General features: G+C 50.7%; 4 protein-coding genes across 7 annotated transcripts; all 4 read left to right on the forward strand.

The window, feature by feature from the left end:
* The first annotated feature begins 2,343 nt into the window (after positions 1-2,343).
* On the forward strand, positions 2,344-7,570 carry STE23_1 (metalloprotease). 3 transcript variants are annotated; one of them, XM_066118397.1, is made up of 4 exons: positions 2,344-3,328; positions 3,413-4,267; positions 4,335-5,970; positions 6,054-7,466. In XM_066118397.1, the coding sequence occupies exons 1-4, from the start codon at positions 3,083-3,085 to the stop codon at positions 6,515-6,517; spliced, it is 3,201 nt and encodes a 1,066-aa protein (XP_065977001.1). In that variant the 5' UTR covers positions 2,344-3,082; the 3' UTR covers positions 6,518-7,466. The 3 variants fall into 3 exon arrangements, with proteins under 3 accessions (XP_065977001.1, XP_065977002.1, XP_065977003.1); XM_066118398.1 differs by having other exon boundaries at positions 2,427-3,351; positions 6,054-7,570; XM_066118399.1 differs by having other exon boundaries at positions 2,427-3,328; positions 3,413-5,970.
* Positions 7,571-10,253: 2,683 nt separating this feature from the next.
* Positions 10,254-16,419, forward strand: J3458_004762 (uncharacterized protein). 2 transcript variants are annotated; one of them, XM_007811262.2, is made up of 4 exons: positions 10,254-11,012; positions 11,192-13,896; positions 13,985-14,735; positions 14,807-16,419. In XM_007811262.2, exons 1-4 carry the CDS (start codon positions 10,790-10,792, stop codon positions 15,184-15,186), a joined length of 4,059 nt encoding a protein of 1,352 aa, XP_007809453.2. In that variant the 5' UTR covers positions 10,254-10,789; the 3' UTR covers positions 15,187-16,419. The 2 variants fall into 2 exon arrangements, with proteins under 2 accessions (XP_007809453.2, XP_065977004.1); XM_066118400.1 differs by having other exon boundaries at positions 10,254-13,896.
* A 4,750-nt stretch (positions 16,420-21,169) lies between these two features.
* On the forward strand, positions 21,170-24,144 carry PDE2 (3',5'-cyclic-nucleotide phosphodiesterase; the record flags this gene model as incomplete). Its single annotated transcript, XM_007811263.2, has 4 exons — positions 21,170-21,341; positions 21,454-22,290; positions 22,366-22,958; positions 23,056-24,144. The coding sequence occupies 4 exons, from the start codon at positions 21,170-21,172 to the stop codon at positions 24,142-24,144; spliced, it is 2,691 nt and encodes an 896-aa protein (XP_007809454.1).
* Positions 24,145-24,708: 564 nt separating this feature from the next.
* On the forward strand, positions 24,709-25,065 carry J3458_004764 (uncharacterized protein; the record flags this gene model as incomplete). The annotated part of the gene is made up of 1 exon (XM_066118401.1): positions 24,709-25,065. The coding sequence occupies one exon, from the start codon at positions 24,709-24,711 to the stop codon at positions 25,063-25,065; it is 357 nt and encodes a 118-aa protein (XP_065977005.1).
* Between the last annotated feature and the right edge of the window lie 156 nt (positions 25,066-25,221).

Below are 25,221 nucleotides of genomic sequence, written 5' to 3' on the forward strand. Positions count from 1 at the left end.
TGCATACCGTGCATTTGCCAGCTACAGTCTTCTTTCCTTTCACGCACCTCCAGGTGTACATATCCACAAGTTTTGTCAGTATTCAATGCCCTGGACGTGCACCCGCACATACGTGGAATCAATTCCATTACCAGGATACCTAAATACTGTACTGAGCATTCGGATGGCAGTTTTCAGAGCGGCATTACCGACTTCGATATTCCGCGTGTGTCCCCATGGATAGCTCAGGGACCTGTAAGCCCTCGACTCTCATCGAATACGATGTGCCGTAGCCAGCAAATGAGTGGAAACGCTGAGGGATGGAAAGGTACCCCAGAGGGCAGGGCAAGCCAGAGGACAGGGGACTGGTCGTCTATTGTAGGAAACATTGATGCGCCGATACCACAGTACCACACGATGTGCAGGTGACATTCTGGGTTTGAGGCCCCTGTCACCCTATGTACAGTGGGTTCGCAGTAATTCCGAAAAACGCCCACTTTTACACCAAAACTTACACTTTTTAAAAGCTTATAATTCTATTAAATAATATATTAAAAATGTAAATTCTTTTATAAATATATAAATAAATACTTAATAATTATAAATATTATTTTTATAATATTTTTAAAATTTTATTTCTTATTTTATTTAAGTTTAAAATAATTAAATATTCTTAAAAATTTAACTTATTTTTATTTTTAGATTTTACTTTAAATAAAATAATATAAAATATTAAAAATATATATGAATAATATTTAAGTATTAAATTAAAAAATAATAATTTTAGTATTTATTTTACTTTTATATATTATTTAATATAAATTTTTAAAAAGTATAAGTTTATTTTTTAAGTGGATTTTTTTTTCGGAATTACTGGGACCGACTGTACCTGCAACAGTGAGGCTTGAAGTTGGAGCTGCAGATGGTATCCCCTAAATGCAGCGAAGGCGGCAGCGAGGTCACGACAGGGATTTTAAACCAATTAAAAGCTAGTATTTAAAAGGTACTTTATTTTATACTTAATTTATATAATAAGAAAAGTCCCTATAAACTTTTATAATATAAGAGACTACATTACATATATTATAGCCTTATTATTATTAGGCCTAATACAGTTATTGGTAATGTCACTTAAGGTTTACGGCCGGTAGCAGGGGCGTTATGGAGCCCGTGACCTCACTGCCGCCTTCGCTGCATTTAGGGGATGCATGTGCCGCAGCCATGCAGTCGGAATCCTCGCCCTCCAGAGGTGTGTGTTTTGGAGGGTGATGTTCAAAGTGGGCAGGTCTGAACCAACGACTCAGTATCCATCGATTCATTCTTGGAAAGGGTTGGCTGATGGCGAACATGAATCGTGATGGATGCTTGGTGCTTGAGAAGGCTTTGCGAGGTAGTTAGTTGGTGGTATTAACCAAGAAAGACCAAAGGCCAATCAGGAACTTTGCGAGTACGTAACAGAAGTGTTCCTGGCGATTCTGGCGTGCCCGGAAGAAGACTTGGAGTATAAGTTGAGGCTCCCTGAAGACCTTCGTTGTGCTCGTAGAATCAGGGCGTCAATGGTTGACAATTTGTTGACCCGATATTAGTAGGCAGTTAGCATGGTCGTGTCTCACGCCCGTGTGACGAGGTCTCACAGGAACATTGCACACCGGCCGCATTTGGTAACCGTGCCGGAGCAGACAGGCGTTCACTGCTTGATCCAGCTATCGAGAGCCATGTGTGCAGAGTGCGTATGCCGGATTAGATGCATGCTGTCTCAACGGCTAACCAGACAGGTTCTCTTGGCAGCCCTGGTGATGCGTCAAGAAAGCCCAACATTGAACTAATGGGCCTTGACCTGTCCAAATGCTGCTGGTGAACAGAACTCGTGGTTGCGATTGAGGTGTTGAGGTGCGGAGTAATACTGACTGTGTGCTCGATACTCCGTACGCACACACAACACACACACATATTAACCTACCAACGTTGCCTACATCCTCGGTAATATTGCAACTACAAATCCAACCAACATGGTGGTTGAACATGGATCGAGGATGGGGCGGGTGGGTGGTACCACACCAACTATCCCGTTGTTCCAAAGTTTGCCCATCCATGCACAGTTGCTTGGTACCTGCTGCAGAGTACCCTGGGGAGATTGTCATATTGATGCTTCTTGTAGTGATGGTGCTTGTTCGTCTCCGCGCTGATCCACGACGCTTCGCTTCAGGAGCATCTTCAGTCTTTGCTTTCAACCTGAGTTGCGTGAACGCTGGTGAACCTGTGGACATTTGAAAGCTGAGTCCTTGACTTTGTGGCACAGCAATCACGCCTTGCAAACCCGGCCAAGCCAGACTGGGCATAGTGACTCCATCTTTGTTGTGTCGGATGCCTGTTCGCTTGATGTTGCTTGATGTTGCTCGATGAACTGTGCCTTTGGGAACATCTGGATACCCATGTTCACACCCCACGGCGGTGATATAAAAGGCGGACCATCCGCAGACCCGCGGCCGGTCCATCTTTGCAGTCGAGACTCGAGACTCGAGCATCAAGTCGGTGAGTGAGAGGCCTTGCAAGCCAGATACCGATTCTGCACTATCCGCGTTGGCATCGTGGCGCCTCTTTGGTCCCAGACATTGTCCCTTACCTCGTCCCAAGGACATTCCTTGCCTCAATTGCACCAGACAATTCTGAGCTGCCGTGTTGCCAGAAAAACCTACCAACCTCCACAGGCACTCTGCATCCAAGACCTCAAGTACGAACCGAGCACATAACCACCAGCCAGAACGCCCATCGATTTGATCTTGGCCACCACGGCTGGGAAACAAGCAAACAAACGAGCGCACGCCGCCGCCACCACCACCATATCTTCTTTGACCTTCTTCCCACCCGAGGGGCTGCTACATCCCTCTCATCCACTAGCGGAATACATACCTTGACAGTGATCGCACAGACCCATAGGCTATTTGACGACGTCGGCTGGCTCGAACTGTACCTATTGACCCCACTGTCATCATCATCTGACGGCACCTGGACCAGACCTGTCCCGTTGCCAGCCAGGACGACCTCTTCGCGCAGCGTCTTGCAATCCGTCCTCCGTGAACCTGGCTCGCGTCGCAACTGCACAATGCCGTCGGTACATTCCTCGGGCTTGGCAACCAGCCGCCATGCTCCTGCGGTTCTCTTGACGGACTGCCTCGAAAAGCCTTCGCTTGACGACCGTGACTATCGCGTTGTCCTCCTCGAGAACAAGCTGGAGGTACTTCTCGTCCACGACCCGCAGGCCGACAAGGCCAGTGCTGCCTTGGACGTCAATGTTGGCAATTTCAGCGATTCGAAAGAAATGCCTGGTTTGGCACATGGTGTAGAACATGTCAGTATAAACAGCCCATCCGGGTACTTGCACTCTTTTTTTCTCTTTTTGTTGGCCCATTGGCTAATGCTTGTAGCACCGCAGCTTTTATTCATGGGCACAAAGAAATATCCCGGGGAAAATGAATACAACCAGTACTTGGCTGCCAACTCGGGCAGCTGCAATGCCTACACGGCAGCCACTTCCACTAACTTCTTCTTTGAGGTGGCGGCCAAGCCAGCCAACGATGAAGAACCTTCAGACACCAATCCGTCACCGCTTTTTGGGGCTCTTGACCGCTTTGCGCAGTTTTTCATTGAGCCCTTGTTTTTGGAAAACACGCTGGACAGAGAGTTGAACGCTGTGAACGACGAGAACCGCAAGAACCTGCAAAATGATATCTGGCGCTTAAACCAGTTGAACAAGTCGCTAGCAAATCCCGAGCACCCCTATTGTCATTTCTCTACGGGTAACTTGGAAGTGCTCAAGACGAAACCCGAGTCCCAAGGGATCAATGTTCGTGACAAGTTCGTCGAATTCCATGACAAGCACTACTCTGCCAACCGAATGAAGCTTGTTGTTCTTGGCCGCGAACCCCTTGACGTACTACAGAAATGGGTGGTGGAACTGTTCTCGGGCATTGAAAACAAGAATCTGCCTCAGAACAGGTGGACACAGCAACCACTGTATCGTGATGCCGACCTGGGCACACAGTGCTTTGCCAAACCAGTGTTGGACTCAAGGACGCTGGGTCTGTTGTTTCCCTTCATCGATGAGGAGAATATGTTTGAGACGCAACCGAGCAGATACATTAGCCACCTAGTTGGGCATGAAGGCCGCGGCAGCCTTTTTTCATACCTTAAAAACAAGGGCTGGGCCAATAGCATATCTGCCGGTGCGTATCCTGTGTGCCCTGGATCGCCCAGTATATTTGAAGTGGAAGTGAAGCTTACCAAGGAGGCACGTACAAACATCCCCGGCCATGCTTGGACCGGAACCGTATACGCTAACAGACGTGTTGATTTAGGGATTGGATCACTACCCCGAAATCGCCATGGTCTTTTTCCAGTACGTTGCTATGCTACGGGAAAGTCCTCCGCAGCAATGGATATTCGAAGAGCAGAAGGTCATGGCCGAGGAGAACTTCAAGTTCACACAAAAGACACTGGCTAGCAAATTCACGAGTTCTATCAGCTCGGTCATGCAGAAGCCTTTGCCCCGTGAGTGGTTGCTTAGCGGCCAAAAGCGATTGCGAACTTTTGACGCCTCACTTATTACAAAGGCTTTGGAAAAGCTGTGCCCAGAGAACATGAGACTTGTGATTGTTTCTCAAGAGTATCCAGGAGACTGGGACAAGAGGGAATATTGGTACGGAACAGAGTACCGTCACGAGAAAATACCCCCGAGCCTCATGGCCGAACTCCAGGCAGCGCTTAAAATGTCCAAAAATAAGCGTCTGCCCGAATTACATTTGCCGCACAAGAACAACTTCATCCCTAATAAACTCGAAGTGGAGAAGAAGGAGGTCTCAAAACCTGCACTGGCTCCACGGGTCTTACGGAATGACCAAGGAGCGCGGACTTGGTGGAAGAAGGACGATACATTTTGGGTCCCCAAAGCAAATGTCTTTGTTAGCTTACAAAGCCCAATTTTCCACGCGTCTGTGGGGAATTGCGTCAAGGCGACACTCTTCACTCAGCTTGTTGAAGATGCCCTCGAAGAATATTCATACGATGCCGCACTCGCCGGGCTACAGTATAGCGACTCGCTTGATACGCGAGGACTCTGCATAAAACTCTCTGGATACAACGAGAAGCTCCCTGTCATGCTGGAGCAGGTGGTCAACACCATGAGAGGCCTCGATATCCAGGAGGATCGCTTTCGTATCGTCCATGAGCGGCTTGTACGTGCCTATGAAAACTCACAACTTCAGTCGTCCTTTCAACAAATAGGAGGCTATTTGCCTTGGCTCAACGCCGAGACTCTCTACAATGTAGAGGAAATGGCTGCCGAGCTTAAGCACGCCACTGTTGATGCTGTGCGACTTTTCCAAAAGCACATGCTGTCTCAGTTGTACATTGAAGTATATGCACACGGCAACCTGTCTCGAGGCGACGCTGTCAAGTTGACTGACATGGTCGAGACCACGCTCAGGTCTCGTCCTCTACCTCGATCTCAATTGCCGATTATTCGCTCTCTCATACTTCCTCGTGGTTCCAATTTTGTTTTTAAGAAGGAGCTAAAAGACCCTCAAACTATTAACCATTGTATTGAGACATGGTTTTACGTTGGCGACCAAGGCGACCGCCAACTCAGAGTAAAGACTCTTCTTACTGCACAGATGATTCAAGAGCCCGCGTTTGACCAACTTCGCACCAAGGAGCAACTTGGATACGTCGTCTTCTCAGGCATGAGAACCTTTTCCACTACTTCTGGACTTCGATTCTTGATACAAAGCACGCAGAAACCCAAGTACATTGACAGACGAATTGAAGCCTTCTTGGTTCAATTTGGACAGAAGCTTGAGCAGATGAGCGACTCCGAGTTCGAGAGTCACAAGCGAAGTCTGATGGTTAGGCTCCTTGAGAAACTGCGTAATCTCGATCAGGAATCGTCGAGACACTGGGGTCCAATTGATGGCGAGTATTACGACTTCGAGCTAGGTGAGTGAAGTCTACCATGTACCACGTCGCATTCGACCTGGAGTATATGAATGAAGTATGCTGACGTTGAGATGACTGAACAGACCAGCAAGATGCGGCCCATGTTAAGCCACTTACCAAGGCAGAAATGGTGCAATTCTACAAGACCTATTTCCACCCCTGCTCAAGCACTCGTTCTCGCCTCTCAGTGCATCTCAAGGCACGCGGCCTGGATACAAAGGTCATGGAAATATTGAAAGAAGCCGGTGTTGAGGATGTCCCAAAAAAGAAGCGGAAGAGTGTGGACGTCTTACGCGAGTATCTTGAAAGCGGCGAAATTCTCCAAAGTGAAAACTTAGGTGCTGTTATTTTAAAGATTCAGAAATGCGGACTTCCTCCGTCTACCGAAACTAACGCGACAAATGGGTCCACGAAAGATACCGGTGCAGTCGAAACAGCTCAGAAGATTACCGACGTGCGCCAGTTCAAAGCGAGTCTGCAGGCTAGCTCAGGCGTACGACCTGTCAAGCAGATTAGTGAGTTTGAAGAGACCGATGCCAAGTTATAAACAGACTGAAGCACCAAAAATAAAAACAAGAATAATGGATATGAAGGCATTGATGGCTCTTCTTTCTTGCTATTGGACCCCCTCTTTTTTTCGTTTTTCTTTTATTGCTTTATGAACTGCTTAATTTGGTTTTATTTGTTTCTTTTAGGGCGAAGACTACACGCCATGTGGCTTTCAACGTGAGGTATCAGAGCAACCAGGAGGCTCATATTGGTAGCAGAGGGTTGCAGGCGAAGAAAAGTCATAGAAGAGGTTAGACGAGCAACACCGGCGACGGACAGCAACATTGTAGACACTGTTTTATAGAAGCAGCCCACGCTAATCAGTACGTTGGCGCTCAGGCTTGCTGAGATGAGTTTAGTTAAAAGGTCGGGTCGATATGTTGGATGTCATCATGGTGGAATCTATGTAGCTGAAAGTACAGGGCGAATGGTCGAAGCATCACAAGCCCGTGTTCCCTGTTCAATTGAAGGAAAAATAGTGTGCGCCAGCAGCTACAGATGTCTTGAAACAGATTGATGAGGCGAGTCTAACCCCCGTTGGCCGGCTGAACGCTTGGGTCCTCGTCCGCGCCCCGGGATCAATTGATAATAATTTTAGAAACCGCTTGCTCGATGTTTGAAGGCTCACAAGCTCGTTTGTTCCTTCAGGCTCCGTCATTCTCCTCTTAGCATGCCAAACCGTCATATTCAACGGGATATTTGACCAATATGTGGCCAATCATCTTGCCAAGCCCCGCATGTGAACACGAGACTGCTAGAATGTAGTATTGCAATTCTCCCCATATTTCGGATACTACCGACCAGCTGTCTCCCACTCAATCAAAACGACCGCCCCGTTTTCTCTTGCCATGATGTTCTTTCTTTGCAAGCCGCCACGTGTGAAGATTGGCTTGTGATCACGTAGAATAAGAGGGAGTACACGGCGATAATACGCGGCCATGTTGATCCAGACCGCTGTGATCAAGATACTTTCTTTCTCAAGGCGCCGTCTAAACTGGACGCTGAATGAAGAGGTCTTGGAAATACCATCATTAGTTTTAATTTCTTCCGGGGTTATAGGGGAGCTGGAAGTCGAGATTGAGAAGCATGGAACGTTGCCATCAGCCTGGGATTGTACCCGGAAATATGATGTAGCGGGTGCCGAACCAGTCCCTTTTCAGGCAAGGCACGACGAGTTCGGCCAAACTCCCTGAATCTGTTTCAATCATGATATCAGGCCCAATATTCTTTACGTTCTGCATGCTGTCGAATCACCGTAACACGAATACTTATCATGATTTCCATGACACTATGCTGATGTAGCCGTGGTGCAGTGCATGCCAAACCTACTGTGCCCTCTGACAGCAATGCATCACGCTGGCCCGCTTACCCGTCTGTTGACGGTCTTTTTTGAAGGCCAGAAATCAAAACTTTGTGCGCAAGTCCTGGAAATCCCGTCCCGGCCTTCCCTTCTTTCTATTTCCAATGCATGCGTCAAGGTCAAAGCCGTTGGACCACCTGGCCGAAGCTGATGCGATGGGACTTGTGGCTAAGGAGACATCGACGCCGGTGCCCAAATTATATTGCGCATTCACCAACAAAGGTGGTGACATTGCACATCCTAATGAGCAAAAGTACGGGGCATATGGCCTCTCGTGGATGGGACAGCCGGCCCGAAGAGTTTGAGGATCGCATACTCTACCAGCTGCGACAAATGCTCCATCAAAGCTCCCAAACCTTTTGACACGGTAGCCTTTACGCACGGGGAACTCCGCAAGTCCAATGTATTGGTCAAGGGAAACCAAATCGTCGGCATCATTGACTAGGAAAACAGCGGGGTGTTTTCCTTCTTATTGGGAGTACACTTGGTGCTAGGAGCGTTGCAGTGAATGCCTTCTCCTAGTGCGATGGTTGACCAAATTCTCTAGAGCCGAAGCGTCATGAGCTCCGAATGGAACACTAGGAGACGATACTGCGATTTCTGAACCAAACTTTAATCTCTTCAGCGGCCACCCCACGCATTCGATTAAGGCGCCAGGTCCGCATTTTTAATCGTGTCTCACGTTAGCGCCAGTGCCGGGTCATCATACGCATCAATCAAATCGACCGACACTGCACTTCTCCTCTACATATCACAAAGCCGTATCCCTAACCGCTGTTAGTAGCTGATTTATCGTGTTTACAGTGGACAAACGTGTTGGAGACATCTCGAGCGTACCTCCCAACGTAAAGATGGTCCTTTTCCGTCGAGTCTCAGGGAAGGGCGATTTACGCGCTCAAGATTCCGTGGACTTTGCCGTAACTGAGCGTTTACTTCATTTGCGGCCCTACACGCACGCGTAGGCCGATCGTATGTGTGGCCGGCCCGTTTCAGCTAGCATTTTAAGGTTTGGCAGACTTTGCATCGTTTACTGTTATGACGACATCTGAACGAGTATAAATGATGGTCTCCATGACCTGAAGGCGGGAGGAGAATCCAACAACAGTTCACGCTGTCGGTGTACCTGCAACACCGCATCGCACGGGGTGATATACGTCCAGACTCAAAAAGAAACGACCAATTCTCTTGATTGCGACTCGCTGCCTAAAATGGAAGACCGATCCGCGCCTACTCACAGTTTTTGCTCTCTGGTCCATTGACATGGCACGAAATCCAAAGACACGGCCGGCTAGCCACATACAAACAGAGAGCATTCCAACGACTGGAAAGGAGCTGTCAGATGTCCATTCGACCCAAGGCACCCGACCTGGTTGGGACCAACTCTGTAACGAAGCAGAGGACTGACCTGAAATGGGCTGAGCACCCGAGTCGAAATGTCTCTGCAGAATCTGTCTTGATGTGCTTCCGTACAACTGCCTCAGCCGTGACATAGTGACAGCGGTTTGCCTTACACACCGAGTATTTCTAACCCCAATTCGCAGAGTTACTCGATATAGTTTAGAATATATTAAGAGACCACACGTCATAGGGGGGCTATTATATTCGACAACTCTTAAAGTCACGCGCTTGGTCAAGCTGCTACCAGCAAAATCTTGACAACCACGAGACAATAACACTTCTGTCGGCTTCATGCTTGTAACCCCTCGGCTACATTTGTGAGACTGTCTGGGATCGGGCCGCCCCCGGGAAGGCGGTAGGCTTTGCGAGTAAAAGAGCCAGCGCCACCATGTCATTCATAGAGATTTTGAAAAGATGTGCGCGGGCTGGTAGGTGTGAGTGAACCATTCGACACGACACTTGGACCGGACAGACTCCTTGGAACAGGCACCAGTTAGTTGACCTGGGGTCTGGTGGCGCTCAAGTGGCCGTATGCACTGTTCGATGTCGTCTGCCCAGCCGTCTCTCTCCACTGGCATCCAGTGTCTGTTTTCTTTCTTCTCTCTGTGCTTCTTTCAATGTCAACTGGTCTCGTCTTTTCTTTCTTTCTTCACACGTTCTGCCCCACTAGTTGAGCCTACCTACGGCCATTGATCCCCCGTTTGTGTGCCCCCCCCCCCCCCCCCCACCCCCCCCCCGGTGCCCAGTGCCCCGTCCAGCACTGACGCCGCCTGCCGCTGGCTGTGTGCTCAAGGCTCTCAGCTGCCCAAGTGGCCCCAGCCCGGCGCCGTCAACTAGCACTCAATGCTAGACCAGACCAGTTGACTTTTACAAGCCAGGCAGGCAGTCGAGTCGTCGGTCTGGACTATCTGGAATCCCATTTTGTTTCCGTCTAGTCGCCACAAAGACCACCGCATTTTCGTACCTTTCGATGCGTGAGGCTGCTTCATCAGTCCCTCGCTTTCCACTGGATCAGAATATCTGTCACTTCCGGCGCCATCATCAGCGTTTGTCCACGAGCTGCTCGGGCAGCTCACTGTCAAGACGTCTTCCTCAAAGAAGAGAAAGCTTGCCCGTCCGCCGCCCTCGACCAAGCAAGTATTGGACGCTCCAGCTTCGCCATCCCCCGATTCCGCCCTGCCCTCGTGTGAAGTTGAAGCCGACGACGATCCTGTCCTGTCCTTCTCTGCCGAATTCAACTCTATAATTCCTTCCCGCGCGTCCAACGCCCCTCGTTATCTTCTCCGTTCAGAGCCGCTGCCTGTTGCAACCGCCTCGAGCCTCCCCCCGCGGTTGCAACACACCCACGCCGCCTCCCTCGTCTCGGCCGACTACGCCTCCTCGACCGCATCCTCGCCCTGCGCCTCGGCCTACGCTGAGCTTTCTCTCGAGAGCGACAGAGGAGGAGACGAGACTGGCTCTGCACGGAACCCAGGCAGAAGCCAGTCTCCCTTTGTTGTCTCAAGGAGGGCCATGATGAATGGCGACGCCGAGCTGCCGCAACGATCTTCCTCGCCACTAAAACGAAGAGCCTCCAGCATGGATCCCGACGCTGCTCCATCCAAGAACGGCAGCACCATGGACACGGATGGCTCTCAGTCCAGCCAGCAAATAGATCCATCCACCACTGAATTTCCCCGCGCAATGAGCGTCGATGCCCCCGATGTAAACTGCCACGAAGCCCCACCGAATCAACGTAAGAAACTATGCCACCCCGACAAGATATGATGCCTTCCTTTGTATGGCATATAAGTATATGCCAAGAACAGACACCTACACCCACAAAAACGACCCAAGACTTTAATATGTATGTATAAAAATATTTAAATGAGCAAATGCTGACGCTGGCAAAAAAATTTTCTTCAAAAAAAACAGCACCCCCGCCACTGCTAGAACAAGGCAAAATCATCGAAATGCTGTTAAAAGCATTTGCCGAAGCTCCTACGCAGGAAGGCAGTGTAGCCTATCTGATTTCGAGAACTTGGGTCGATAAAGCCCTTTCTTTGCGGTCCGGCTCGAAGTCTGCCGTAGCTGACGCCGAAAGTATCTTCTTGGGGCCGGTTGACAATTCAGACATTATCCAGGAGATAATCAAAGACTCGAGCGGCAGGGATTTTGTGCGTCTCATACCTGGTTTGGGCAATGAATCCTTCGAACTATTTCCGGAAGATGCTTGGAAACTAGTCATGGATTGGTATGGCATAAAGGAAGGACAGCAGCCTATTGCTCGCATTGCTGTAAACACTGCGGATAGCAAACAAGCACCGCCCAACATCCTATACGAGTTTCACCCACCCGTCTTTCACGTACATCGACTGTGGTCCGATGTCAGCACCATTCCTATTGAACAGTCTCTCAAGGCCAAGAATCCACCTCCTTTGGTCGTCGCGAGGAGCTCCACGACTCATGCTCAGAGCTTCCTCAGGGAGATCAAGACCCTTGCCGGAGTAGGTCTGGAGCGCAAGGTACGGTTGTTCACTATTCCGGCCTCTGTGCAAGTGACTAGACAAGAGACCGATGCTGCGTCAGCACTCACCCCTCCAGACTCACCCGGGAAAGCTCGTGGTGGGAATGAGAACCGGTCTGTTTGGCCTACATTGCTCGTCGATGTTGTCTCCTTCTCGCAGGTTAGAGATGTAAGGGTCTCTGTGCCCCTCATCGATCACACTGCCAACGACAAATTCAACGGGCAGTCAACCTTGCAACATTACGAGCTGACGACGGATCAGACCTTGATTCTGGATGAGGCTATTGGTAGCGATTATGTGAGCAACTACACCGGCCGGATGAAGGCGGCTGACAAGTCCACATCGTCGCGCCTTCTGGCAAGCACAATCTCCTCAAAGACTAGCAGCAATCGAAGCAGCCCCGTATTCGACGGCCCCATGACTCGAGGCCGTGTGCAAAAGAAGCGACATAGGAGAAGCATCGGCGCCGTTGGTCTACACAACCTGGGCAACACTTGTTACATGAACTCTGCTTTGCAGTGTGTTCGAAGCGTTGAGGAGCTCACCAAGTACTTCTTGACTGAGTCCTATTTCACCGAAATAAACAAAACCAACGTGCTAGGCTTTGAGGGCAGAGTAGCCATTGCCTACGGTAATCTCCTCAGGGAAGTCTACGAGGAAGGTCGCGGTTCTGTAAGTCCACGAGACTTCAAATCAACCGTCGGTCGTTGCCGTCCCACCTTTTCCGGATGGAGCCAGCAGGATTCCCAGGAGTTCTTGGGATTTTTGCTCGACGCCCTTCAAGAAGATCTGAGCAGGATCAAAAAGAAGCCCTACATCGAAAAGCCCGACTCCACTGACGACATGATTAACAACCCTGAAGCCATCAAAGAGATGGCTGATAAAGTATGGGACATCACGTGCCGCCGGGATGATTCCGTCATCGCAGACCTCTTCACTGGCTTATACAAGTCAACACTGAAATGCCCCGAGTGTGGCAAGATTAGTATCACCTTTGATCCTTTCAATAACCTGACCTTGCCGCTGCCACTGGAGAACATGTGGTCCAAGTCGGTAAAATTCTTCCCACTGAACGACGTCCCCGTGAAGATTGAGGTCGAGTTGTCAAGGCACAGTTCCATAGAGTCATTGAAGCAATTCATTTCGGTCAGAACTGGTGTTCCAGTGGAGCGCCTGATGGGTGCTGAGGAATTTAAGGATCGATTCTTTAAAATCTATGACAATACTCAGGACGTATCTGAGGAGATCCAGTCCTCGGACACGCCAACGATTCACGAATTGGAAGCCGTTCCTACAAACTGGCCGGGCAAGAGACCACATAAGAAGTATCGGTCCATGTTGGATATCGATACCCCCCCAGAGTCAGCAGAGTGGAGCGACGAGGAATGCCACACAATGGTCGTCCCAGTCCTTCACCGGAGACCGCAAATGCCCGGTCGTGGTCCAGAGGGTATCTCACCCCCTCATTTTATTACCTTGACAAGAGAACAAGCATTCGACTACGACGCCATCAAGCGCAAGATCTTGCAGAAGGTTGCCACATTCTCTACGTGGTCCAAGTTCAAGGACACACAGGAATCTGATGCGTCCGACGGAGTCGACACAGACTTGGTCATTACCACAGCCTCAGACGCTGACTCTTCAGGCGATAGCAAGATCGTCAGCAACTCCGTTGAGGGTGAAGACGACATGGTCGATATCACGATGAAAGACGCAGCCGATAATGTTAGCAATCGGGCCACCAACTCTTCAATCACGCAACCGACAATTCTCAAGCACTTCAACACAAAGGCGCCAAAATTTGCTGACCCTGCAAACTTTCTGAATCCAGAGCTTCAGAACCTCTTTGAGCTTTGCTACTTCAAAACTGACACTGATGGACCCGTCCCAACTGGATGGTCCAGTGTTGACAACACCAGGACGCTGCCCAGACTTGCCGATCGAATTCCCGAACCCAAGGTGAAGGATGGCGATGCATCCAGTCCTGGAAGCTCTAACAGTACAGGCTCTGGCAACGAGGAGAGTGGTGACGAGGATGAAGCCACACCAGAGTCCTCTCAGACGCGGATGATTGAGGAATCCAGCGAGGAGGACGCCCATCAAGCTGCCAAGGTGAGATTGCATTCCTGCGAATGATTTTATTTTTTTTTATTTTTTTTATTTTTTTGGTTCGCGAAAATGCTCACAATACATCCATCAGGTTAATGGACGGTCTGGTAGACACAACCTCAAGTATAACCAGGGTAGCCGTAAGAAGTTTAAGGGGCACAAAGGATACGGCAAGAAGGGCAATAAAAGGCGTGACAAGCAAACCCGAGCAAGCAAACTATCGCAAAGGGCGAATATCGTTGCCCCTCAGCCCATGCCCCCTGCCGTTTCTGACGGCGGGCCCTTAGTACGCCTCTTCGAGGGCATCGTTGTTGACTGGACTGAGGATGCCTGGGACGCCGTCTTTGGCAATAACACGAACAAGCCAGATCCGGCTCGGGGATCCAGGACGTTTGTAGATGTCCAGACTCTCCACGATCCGGCTTTGAAGATTACTCAGCGACGACGTGTCACGCGCAAAACCCGCGGCATCACCCTCGAAGAGTGTCTAGATGAGTTTGAGCGAGCAGAAATCTTGTCTGAGCAAGACATGTGGTACTGTCCTCGCTGCAAGGAGCACCGTCGCGCCAGCAAGAAATTCGATTTGTGGAAGACTCCCGATATTCTAGTGGCTCATCTGAAGCGGTTTAGTAGTTCCGGCTGGCGTCGCGATAAACTTGACGTTCTTGTTGACTTTCCTATCGAAGGCCTGGACCTTACATCCAGAGTGATTCAAAAGGAAGATGGCAAGGCCGAAATTTACGACCTGATTGGAGTTGATGACCACTATGGTGGTCTCGGCGGTGGCCACTACACGGCATATGCCAAGAATTTTGTAGACGGGCAGTGGTACAACTACAATGGTGCGTGTGACACACGAACGAGTAACGGCTCAATGGGCATTTGTGACACAAAGGCTAATCTTGGCAAATAGATTCATCCGTCCATGTGGTATCAGATCCCACGTCTGTCATCACTTCTGCAGCATATCTGCTGTTCTACCGTCGTCGTAGCAGCGGGCCACTAGGAGGACCAAGATTCAAGGAAATCTTTGACAAGTACGACAAGGAGGCGGCGCATTCTGACAATGAAGCGACAGAGTCTGGCGAAGAGGTTATGACGCAACGATCAACCAAGACGACAGTAACTCCATTGACAGGGATGGATGATGATGACGAGCTGCTGCCCCTGTACGACGGCAACACTATCCGTCGTAGCATTGAGGACGAGGCAAACTACCAAGCCGGATCCAAGGGGGCTGGACATGACTCAAAGCTGGAGCTTCACAAGCCTGAACGGCAACGGCGTAAATGACAACGGGGACACAGACTGTGCCAGTGACGATGCGCAGTTTGACTCATCAGGCGATGACAGGGGCAAAGCACTTTCAGAGCAAGACACGGATATGGCATCGGCGGCCCCATTCGAAGAGGGCGCCTCATGGGATGAGCGGGGGGTCATTTCTGTGCCAGCAGATGGAGCTGGAGAAGGAGCGCCGGAGGAAGTAACCGAGATCCATCTCGAGGGAGACAAGGGTGACAAGATAACACGCAGCGCCTAGACCCAATGAGCGGAGGTACCAACAAGACACAATACAAAGCAGCCTTTATAAAAAGGGGGTATTCACAAGAAGAGTCGGGCAGAGTGCCTTGGGGCGTCTATAGGGAAGCACGGGCTTGCGGGCCACACTGCATTAGTAAAGGATTGTAAATAGATATATAGAGACGGCTCCCCTTAGCGTGGCATGGTGTGGCAATGGCACGGCAAGACAAGGGGACGCCGGTATCGGCTCGTGGCCTCATGAGTTACGTTGTGAAAACGGGGCGTGGGATAGTAACGATATTTCTGGCATAGTTAAAGGAGTACTCCGTGAACAAAGATGAATTTTGCGAGCGGGATGAATATTGTTAATATTGTTCGACGTGAGACGCATGTTTCTTTGATGCCTCGATATTATGGGATATCTGGCAAGCGATGCGGGGGAACGAGTTCTCCATATACAAACAAGTATTTGATTTCTTCTTCTTTTTTTTTTTTTTTTTTTTTATCATCATCACCGTGATGGTTATTTATTTCGTCATTCATGACGGGTCATAGTCGCCCATCCAACCATAAGTAGAAAGTCCAACTCTCAACGTACCGCTGCCCATATACTGGGTTTTGGTCGGCCGGCTTCAGGATGCCTGCCGCCCAATTAGCGTCCAGGGCGGTGCGAGGTCGGCAGTTAGATGCGCCAACGTCATCACTAGGCCTGTTGGCAAATGCGAAAGCTTATTTTTTTAGGTGATTACTAGGAATTAGCACGTATACCTGTTTTCAGCCACCTGCCACGTTTATAAGCGCTGCTTCCGTGGGAGTGGCTTTTCGGTCATTAAAAAGCAACCCGCTTTGCACATAGCTCAGGAGGCAGAAAAGGGAAGCAACGGAGGAAGCCTGACGTGGCATATGGCTCGCAAAAAAAGGGGGAAAAGGGGAAAAAAAAAAAGGAAAACATAATAGAATACTGCCGTATTACTAGGATGACTAAGCGGCCAGCAAAACTCGGCGATTAGTGCGTGCCGATGGCGCGTGGCTTTTTTTTTCCCACTTTGCCAGGCAGACCACGGAATGGGATGTAGTCAACTGGTCTTATCAGTGTGTGCGGCTTCCTGCAGAATAGTACTTGGACTTTTACCAGTTGACGACAGATGTGGACGGAATGAATACCGAGGGAGACAGTCGTTGTGTGTGTGCTGGTGCATTGCCGGCGCATTTGCTGGGCTCACCCTGTGAGCTCATGGAAACAAAGCCGCGCTTGATCATCATGTTTTGGTTGGCTCAGCAGCATCCGAGGTAGTGATTGAGCGAGGCCGATATCATGGGTGATGGGGGCAGCCCGCCGTGTTTTTCTTTGCAGGAGCGTTCGAGATGGTATTCTAGAAGGTGTCCGGAAGCGGAATGGTGGGCCAGGCATTCCATTCCCGCGAGCGACCCAGAATTCTTCTCAACTCAACTTGTGGTTGCCAAGAAGCCGCATGCCAACGTTTAAAGAGCAAGGGGCTTTGAGTTGAGGAGTGGGGGGGTCCCAACATCGGCGGCAGGCACATACATGTAAATTTGAAGGCGGCTTGACGAAATGCCCCGAGGAAACCACTTTAATAATCTGGCACGCAGATCAACCACGGCATAAAGTGCCCGCCACAGACGGACAGATTCGCGCGACAGCCAACTTGCACCACCCAAAGTTATGCACTCATGTGTCGTTACGGAATGGCATGGCGCAGACATTGTGGACTGAACGGGTAGAATCCAGCTTCATGGGAGGACGGTGAGAGTCGCCAGTCTTGCCACTAGTATGACAGCTAAAAGTTCACCGCAAGGTGTGGCGCATCCTGCGCCGAACCGGCTTGAAAATTCCATGTAACTAACTGTTGTGCCGCCTTCAACCTTGGTTCCGGTCCAAAGGGCCTTTCGGTTTTCGTCCTCACTGAGCTTCAAGCTGGTACTCCGTATGTTTGTATCAGATTGTGCTCCCGCCTTGTTTCGCTGTACGACGACATGTTCAATGTTGCAGCCACAAGCAGCCCGAGGCTGGGATAATGGGCAAGGGTCGGCCAGTCCTTTCCTGGACTCGTCATGGTCACAAACTTCAGGGATTCGTCCACTGCACAGATGTTCTCTTGGGGGATGCCTTTGCCATCCGCTTCCCGCACGCCATCACACCTGGACTCGATAGCGCCCGCCGCATCAACGCCACTGGCTGTGATGGAGGTTCATTCATCCAATGCTCCTGCTCAGTCAGACTCTTTTGTCATGACAGCGGATGCCAGATACCGACTGCAGTACGGAGTGCGTATGAGTAGAATTGAAAAAAAATAGGATGAATGACTGGCAAATGCACATGGAGTGCGGTAGTCCTGGACACTAACATCTTCGCCTGTTGACTGCTGCAAATGCCACTTGCTCGTCACTCAAGTCCATCCTCTCCTCTCACCTTTACCTTGTTCGAATTTTGCCTTTGGCCTTCCCAGATTAACCGTAGTGCGCACGCGGCCACCGGTCTGCCGTGTAGGAACGGCTGAGCCGATTCACTGCCCCGAGACGATGGTGTGTTCGTCTTGCCCACTTGCTGTCCACATGCTGCCTACTGCAATCCTTGTCGACAGTATGTAGGTCTGTACGGAGTACGTATACCAAGTATTGTACATACTACGTCGGCGACCTGGGCGAAGTGGTAGTTCGTTGTTGCTACTTCGAGTGCCTATGGATACCCACATGCCTAGGTAGGTACCTAGGTAGGAATCAAGCACTTTCGGTACTCGAGAAAATGGCGCTATCGAGTACGATTAGTGACAACTGAGCAAGTTGTGCTCGTATCATCAACTGGCGTAGGGTGAGAGAGAAGCAGCAACATACCCATTGTACTTACTCTGTACATAATAACTTGGCCTTTCCGATCCCTTACCTAGGGCTCCGTTCCGACCGGCCGACACCCGGTCATGATGCCAATTCTGACAGAGGCTGTAGTTTGGTAGATGGGGCCGTTGATGTTTTATGTGCTCCGTATTCTTTGGTTTTATGGGCCAGGGAGAGACCAAGTTTCTAATATTAATGAGAGGAAGCAGAACATAGTTTGGCATTGCGGTGCCTCAACCTCGTCATGTATCCATCACGGCCCCTCCGAGTCCCATATTCGACCCAGGTTTTTTTTGGATCCCATGATGGCCTTCCGGGACCTCGGCTGTTTTCAAATTCATTTGTTTTTTTTTTTTTTGTGGGAGGAGGGGAGACCATCCGGTCATGCTGGCCCAAAACCGTTCCTTTTGTTGTATTGTATTAGATAGAATTTGCGAAGGCCGAAGTGTATCGTTGGTCGCCCATCGGACTTGGAACACTGAATCCAATCAAGGTGGAGGTCAAACGCTCGGGCGCTGTTGCAAGGATGCGCATTCCCAGACACGAAAGACAGAGGACCGAGGATAAAGGGTTGTTGATCTGGTGCATATTACTCCGTATTGATCTGACATTCATCTCATCAGCACCTGCTAGGATGGTATCAACCTTGGAAAATAGACGACGACTTTCAACAGCAACAGTAACTGTTCCTTTGCTCGAAGCTCAGTTGCGATTACTGCCTGCCTAGGTAAGTACCTAGGTATGTAAGCAAAGTTAGTACTTTGTGGAAATGCTTGGTTCAGGGCCTGCAGGGGGCACGCTATCAATTAGCAACTGTAATCGCCGGGATATGTTGCCTTTTAGCAACATTGAAGTTACTCTGCCGAGCTCTGTGTCCCTCACTTCCCGATGGTGACACGGCAACCTGTGGTGCAACCACTCGACATATGCCAATCTCTGCCAGTCTCTGCCAAACCAGTCGCCACTGCAGCGAACTAGCAACGCCTCGCCGCAACATTCCATTCGAGCCATGCACCCGAGATGTGCCTTCCTCTTGCCCAAGAATGAATTAGGAATTAGAGGCGCACTGCGGGCGGCAGCTGACCGGTTTCTCTTCAGACGCTTGTCGTCCGTCTGCACTCCAGCAAATATTGTATAAGCTGCATTGTGCCGGGCTTGGATGGTTTTGGCCAGAGCGCCAGATTACTCGTCGATGGCACAGCTACTCTGTATGTACTTCGTATTGTAGAAGGACATGGTGCCTTTATGAAATGTCAATGCGTCGGGGAGTGTGTCCGACAAAGGGTAGAGAGCAGGGCAAACAGGACCTGGAACTCGGTATAGAGCACATGGTGAGTACACAAAAGAAGGAGGAGGAGGAGGAGGAGGAGGAGGAGGAGAAAGCCCAAAGAAGGTCATCACCAGTATCAAAAGGTTTGTCGGACCCCTGGAGGTTTCTGTTGGGCTCGACTGCCAGCACCTTGGTTAAATAACTCACCTACCTACTTTAGGTAGGTAAGTAGTATTACCTAGGGCAAGAGAGGCCCGGCTGAAGATGACGGCTGCACCTGCCAGTGTTGAGCACTCACAACTGACAGCCAGCAGGAGTGCTGCCCCGAGCCTGACATGACATCTAACCGAGCATTGAACATTTCAGCCGGGATCAACGGCTCCAAGGGCTGCTGAGTGCCAGGAGCCAAGGTGCCAGCTGAGGTGCTTGGGTGCTTGGGTGCTCGCCATGGCTTGCATGGGGCGGCTTTGACGGGGCCTGAGGGGGGCCCAAGACCCCAAGACCCTCCACGTTCCTCCATCCCATTGATTTGTCCAGGCCCGCTCCCCCTTCCGCTGCGCCCTTGAATATTGTTACGATTCGCCATTGTTGGGCCTGCTCCATGTTTCTGGAATTCCTTCTTGGCCTTCGACCCTGCCCCCTCCCCCCGAAACGGTCGACTGGTCGCTTTGCCCACATCGCCGTCCACCAGAACCCACTCTCTCCTCCGCGTCCACTCAAAGACCGCCGTCGTCCTTCGCTGGCCCTTCTAGACTTCGAGTTGCGGGCTTCTGGGCTTCCATGTCTGGACTTCTGGACTTCTGGCCCTCTTCACGCCTCGCTGTCCATGCCTCCAGTGTGGCCCTCACAGTGGCCTCGCAACACCACCCTCGCCCTCCACGTGCGACAAGTCGGCACTCGACGCAGAGTTGCGACTCTCTCCCTCTCTCTTCACACTCGCACCCGTCCCGGTCCAATTCGTCATTCTCCATTCTCCCTCCCAACTTCCATTCTGTTGATCCGCCGCCTCGCTCCTTTCGTCGGCTCTTTTTTTTTTCACCTCGCTCTCTCTCTCTCTTCAATCACACCCGACCGTCGATTTCCTGCGCCGCCGTGTAGCCACAAGCCACCCACCTTGTCGCGCGACTTCCTCGCCACCGAGCGCAATTTTGCTTGCAGAGACTTCTCTTAGAGGCATTGGATCCGAATCTGAGCCTGGTCTTGGCAGCAACTCTCCCAGTCGACCCAATTCGACTCGGCTTTCCAGCAGCCAACCAGCTCACAACCGTCCGCGATAGTTTCATTGCGTCACGGCCCAGCGTCGAGTTCACTTTTGTGCAGCCTCCGTCCGTCTGCACCACCCGACACCCATCAACACTGCCTTGTATGGTCGACACCGTTGCCCGACGACGACGCAATTCACTTTGTCCCTAGTTCCCGCTCTCACCCTGTGGACAGCTAGCCATCAACTCGGAGCCGCTGGTTCGAATTACACCAATAGTCGTCGTGCCTCCTCTCGAGACGGTTCGAAGTCGTGATTCGCGTCCAGCCGCATTTCCGCATCTTCATAGCCTGCCATTTGTCGCTTGACACAATCCTGCTTTTGTGGGCAACGTGCTCCAGTCGCGAGACTGGTAGCCTCCCGTTGCCGCAATGGACCGCCTTTCATGCAATGTCATCTATGTTAATCGCGTCGTTGGCGAGGATAGATTGCTACGCGCGGCGCCTGATACCAACAATGCAGCCAACGACAACGCTCAAACCAGGTGGAATTGCGATGGTGCCAAAGAGCTTGTGCAGCCACTGCTTGACACCTTTGGCGACGGTGAGTCTTGCTCTAGTTCCCGGGGATGAACCGGATACCCTTCAATTCCTCACCCTTCACACCCTTTCCCATCCAATATGGCTCTGAACGTGTGCTAATTCATTTCTTTTAGTTCATGTCTGTGGTACAGGCGCGGCCTGTTTGTCGACCCTGTTTCAGCTCCAAGACGGCTCAATGACCAACATAATTCCAACGTTGGTGCTTTTGGATACACCATTCGATGACCAAATACAAGACCAGCATGCTCGATCCAGGTCATCCTCCCCCACGCCTCCTCCGATGGCTCATGCTTCCGAAATTCACACGCCTAATGAAGAGTTATACGGGTTGGGTTTGCTGCAAAAGATTATTACCGAAGTTCACCTCCGCAACATGTCGAAACTTGTCGTTCCCGTGGCCATTATCAGCCACCCTGAAACAAGCGTGCCCAACGGCGGCCACCAAATGACTGACGGTGCTTCGGAAGCAGTGCAAATTCCGCCAGCAACTCTGGCCGCTAATCGCCAGTTGATGAGAACGTGCCTGGATCTTGGTGCCGTTGATGTCCTGATGAGCCCTCTCAGCTCCAAGTGCATCACTACTCTTGAAATCTGTGCCTACAAAGCACACAGGGACGCCACCAGGGAGCAGCAAGCGTTGATGGAGGTCGCCAAAGGTCGAAAGCGGTCCTGGGTCGGGGTTAATGAACAAAAGCCATTTGCATACCTGCGCGAGGCTATGGTATCCGGACTCATGAATGGTATATGCCGCCTGGACAGCAACGATGGACAGCTTGCCAGCGCCCACATTGCGGTATCTTCGACCCGTCAAGTCGAAATCGCAGACGCCGTGGGTCGGTGGCACTTCTGCGCTCATTCCTTCTCCGATGATGAATTATTAGTTGCCGCACTGGTTATGTTCAAGCATGCTTTGGCTGACCCTGAATTAGAGCCATGGCGGATACCGGCAGGTACGTTGCAGTCTTCTCTGGCACTCACCTGCATTTGGGTGAGAAATTGATGTGCTAATTTGCTTTGCACGACAGATCAACTGATTAGCTATCTTGTCGCCTGCCGTGCCGCCTACAACAGCTTTGTCCCATACCACAACTTCCGACACGTTGTGGATGTCCTGCAAGCCACCTTCAATTTTCTTGTGCATATCGGAGCCCTCGCACCATATCCAGCGGGCCGCCAGCAAGGCACTGCTGCAGAGAAGTCACCGATTGCGGCACTCTTGAGTCCCTTCGAAGCCCTCACGCTGCTCATCACTGCCATTGGTCACGATGTAGGCCATCCTGGCGTCAACAATGGCTTTCTGGCGACATTAAATGCACCACTTGCACAACTGTATAATGACAGGTCGGTTTTGGAGTCATTCCATTGTGCCGCATACTCCCAAATTCTTCGCCGGTATTGGCCATCAGCCTTTGAAGACAGGAAGATGCGTAGTCTCATGATTAGCTCGATTCTTGCGACGGACATGGGACTTCACTTCGACTATATGAAGAAGCTCGGTGATGTACAGGAAAGATTGCAGGATAATAATAGCACCGACGGCTGGAACGGCCGTCAGCTTGAGGATCATAAGGCTCTCGCGTGCTCCCTGCTTATCAAATGCGCCGACATCAGCAATGTGGTAAGTGATTCTTGTCCTTTAAGTGTTTCTCAGCTTTCTGTCAGTCCACTGTGCGCCGACTTTTTCATGTCAACAAGGCTGACTCATTCCATCACAGGCTCGACATCACGACACAGCCCTAAGGTGGATGCACATTCTCTCCGAAGAGTTTTCAAGGCAAGCATCTATGGAGGATGAGCTGGATATCAAATCGTCGCTCATGGCACAGCCTAAGAAGGACATACTATCATTGTCCAACGCCCAGCTTGGGTTTATGAATATGTTTGCTATCCCATTGTTTCAAGGGGTTGCAGACATTATGCCAGCCATGCGTTACACAGTGGATGAACTCGAAGTTAATAAGAGACTTTTCGAGCAAAAGGTGCAACAGGAAAAGGCAAGGCAGTCTCCTGATGAACAGAGGTTAAGACGGGGCGTTGGAGAGGGTACCTTTTCGCCTAGGACTAGGAGTGTTACAGGCGAGCGTGACATCCCAGAAGGCCAACCTGATGTCAAGATTGAGCAGGTCAAAAACTTGACTGATGGGGCAGCAGAGGAGAAAGGAGAAGCTCCGCAGGTTGTAGCCGACGTCGTCGCCAGAGTCGAGCAGCAGGCGCCAATTGCACCCGAGGAGCCGGCTGATGTTGCTGCTCAAGTTCCTCCGCGTGGTACTGCGGCGCCGCGCCAGGATCTCAACGGAACTACATCTGCCTTCGACGCCGTGCGAGAGCTAGCTGAGAGTGACCCTTTTAACTGCCGGTCACAGGGCGATAGTGGCACTACAGAGAGCAAAGCTTCAGCACAGTTCGGAAGACAGCGATGCAGTGAAACCACCGAAGGCAGTGCTTCCGGTGCCATTGCCGGAGACTGGCACTCGCAAGCCACAACTGCCACGACCGGGAAGATGGCACTCTCTCCAAGCACCCAGGGCACTAGCATCGTAAGCAACGAGTCTATAGAGCGGACACTGAGTGCTACCGGCTTGAATATATCGCCTCCAAGTACCTCGAGTCATGGGTCTCCAGGCACGGTCCTCCGTGATACAGGAGCAGGTGATGACGAACTGAGCCATGGTGGCAGCATCGTCAAGGCTGAAGGGAAGTCTCTGAGGAAGAAATCGAGTCGGTTTAGGATGAAGGACTTTCCTTTTTTCAGGAGGAATAAGGCATCAAGCCCCCCCCTTCCCGCCTCGGACACAACCAGTTGATCAATGTATGGGTCGAGACGGAAGATTTTTGACAACGGGCCCGTGTGGCCGAACAGAGGACAACAGCGTAGGCGATACAATGACGAGACTACGCACAGCTTACCACGACTAAGCTAGCGAAACAATGATTGCACGGAAAAGGTGCGAGGATATTTTGTAATTGTTGGCCCAGCGGTGCATTCAGAGAGTCTACCAGATCACTTGGCATGTCATGACATTTCTCTCAGCCTTGCACGGATTGTATTTTTTTTTTACCGATCGGGCATCTTCTAATCTGTTTGGTTGGGGATAAAAATGGGTGCCGGGATTTGACGGCCAGGCGCGACTTAATATGCCGGGATACCACGACCATGGCAGGGTCATGCATCCGGGGGTATCCTACGTTTGCTTCGATTTCTGCGTACATAAGATTTTCTCCATCTCGCTTTTTTGTCTTTTGGTTCTTTACTACCATGGACTCTTCGGAGGCTGTCACCTTTTCTTTTCTCGACCTCGTCTTGTTTGCATGTTTGTATAATTACTGACGGTCTGTCTTGACATAGACCGTTGCGAGTGAAGGAGGAGATGGAAGGTGTACATTTTTCTGGTTTTTTTTTCACAATGGGAGCCTGGGGGACAGAGACATTTAAACATGGCGTTAATTCCTCATCTCTTGTTATACGTTGGTTAGTCTTGGGAATAGGCGTGGTACCCGGGGATGGCAGAGGGGACATGGACCGTCTCCTCTTGACTGGATTTCTACCTCATGAGGCATATGATGCACAGGGAGGGTACGTCTGCATGGTCTATTGGTTGGCGATATTGATTGCCTTGGAGCTAGGTTACATAGAGGCGACGGAAGAATACCACATACAAATCTTGGATGTTTATGCCATGGAGCAAGTTTGGTCTCTTTGTAACGTGGCAAACCAAGCAAAGTGAATGTGTCGTTTGGCCAGTGGCGGCTGATGACATGGGGCAACAAGATTAGCCAGGATCAGTTGCATGAATGGGCTGGTGGCGAGCGGCCGGCCGGAGCAACAATGGCTCTGAGACGGCAGAGCTTGAAAGTAAGATGAAAAATTGGAATGTGTTTGT

The sequence above is a fragment of the Metarhizium acridum genome, assembly GCF_019434415.1.
Source record: "Metarhizium acridum strain ARSEF 324 chromosome Unknown scaffold_29, whole genome shotgun sequence".
Taxonomy (NCBI): Eukaryota; Fungi; Ascomycota; class Sordariomycetes; order Hypocreales; family Clavicipitaceae; genus Metarhizium; species Metarhizium acridum.

Bases quoted from the DNA above. Each gene is read 5' to 3' on its own strand.
- STE23_1 (XM_066118397.1), top strand. From the start codon at position 3,083: ATGCCGTCGGTACATTCCTCGGGCTTGGCAACCAGCCGCCATGCTCCT. The intron at 4,268-4,334 runs GCACGTACAAAC...GTGTTGATTTAG, and splicing joins AAGTGAAGCTTACCAAGGAG to GGATTGGATCACTACCCCGA. The intron at 5,971-6,053 runs GTGAGTGAAGTC...ATGACTGAACAG, and splicing joins GTATTACGACTTCGAGCTAG to ACCAGCAAGATGCGGCCCAT.
- J3458_004762 (XM_007811262.2), top strand. From the start codon at position 10,790: ATGATGAATGGCGACGCCGAGCTGCCGCAACGATCTTCCTCGCCACTA. The intron at 11,013-11,191 runs GTAAGAAACTAT...CAAAAAAAACAG, and splicing joins CGAAGCCCCACCGAATCAAC to CACCCCCGCCACTGCTAGAA. The intron at 13,897-13,984 runs GTGAGATTGCAT...TACATCCATCAG, and splicing joins ACGCCCATCAAGCTGCCAAG to GTTAATGGACGGTCTGGTAG.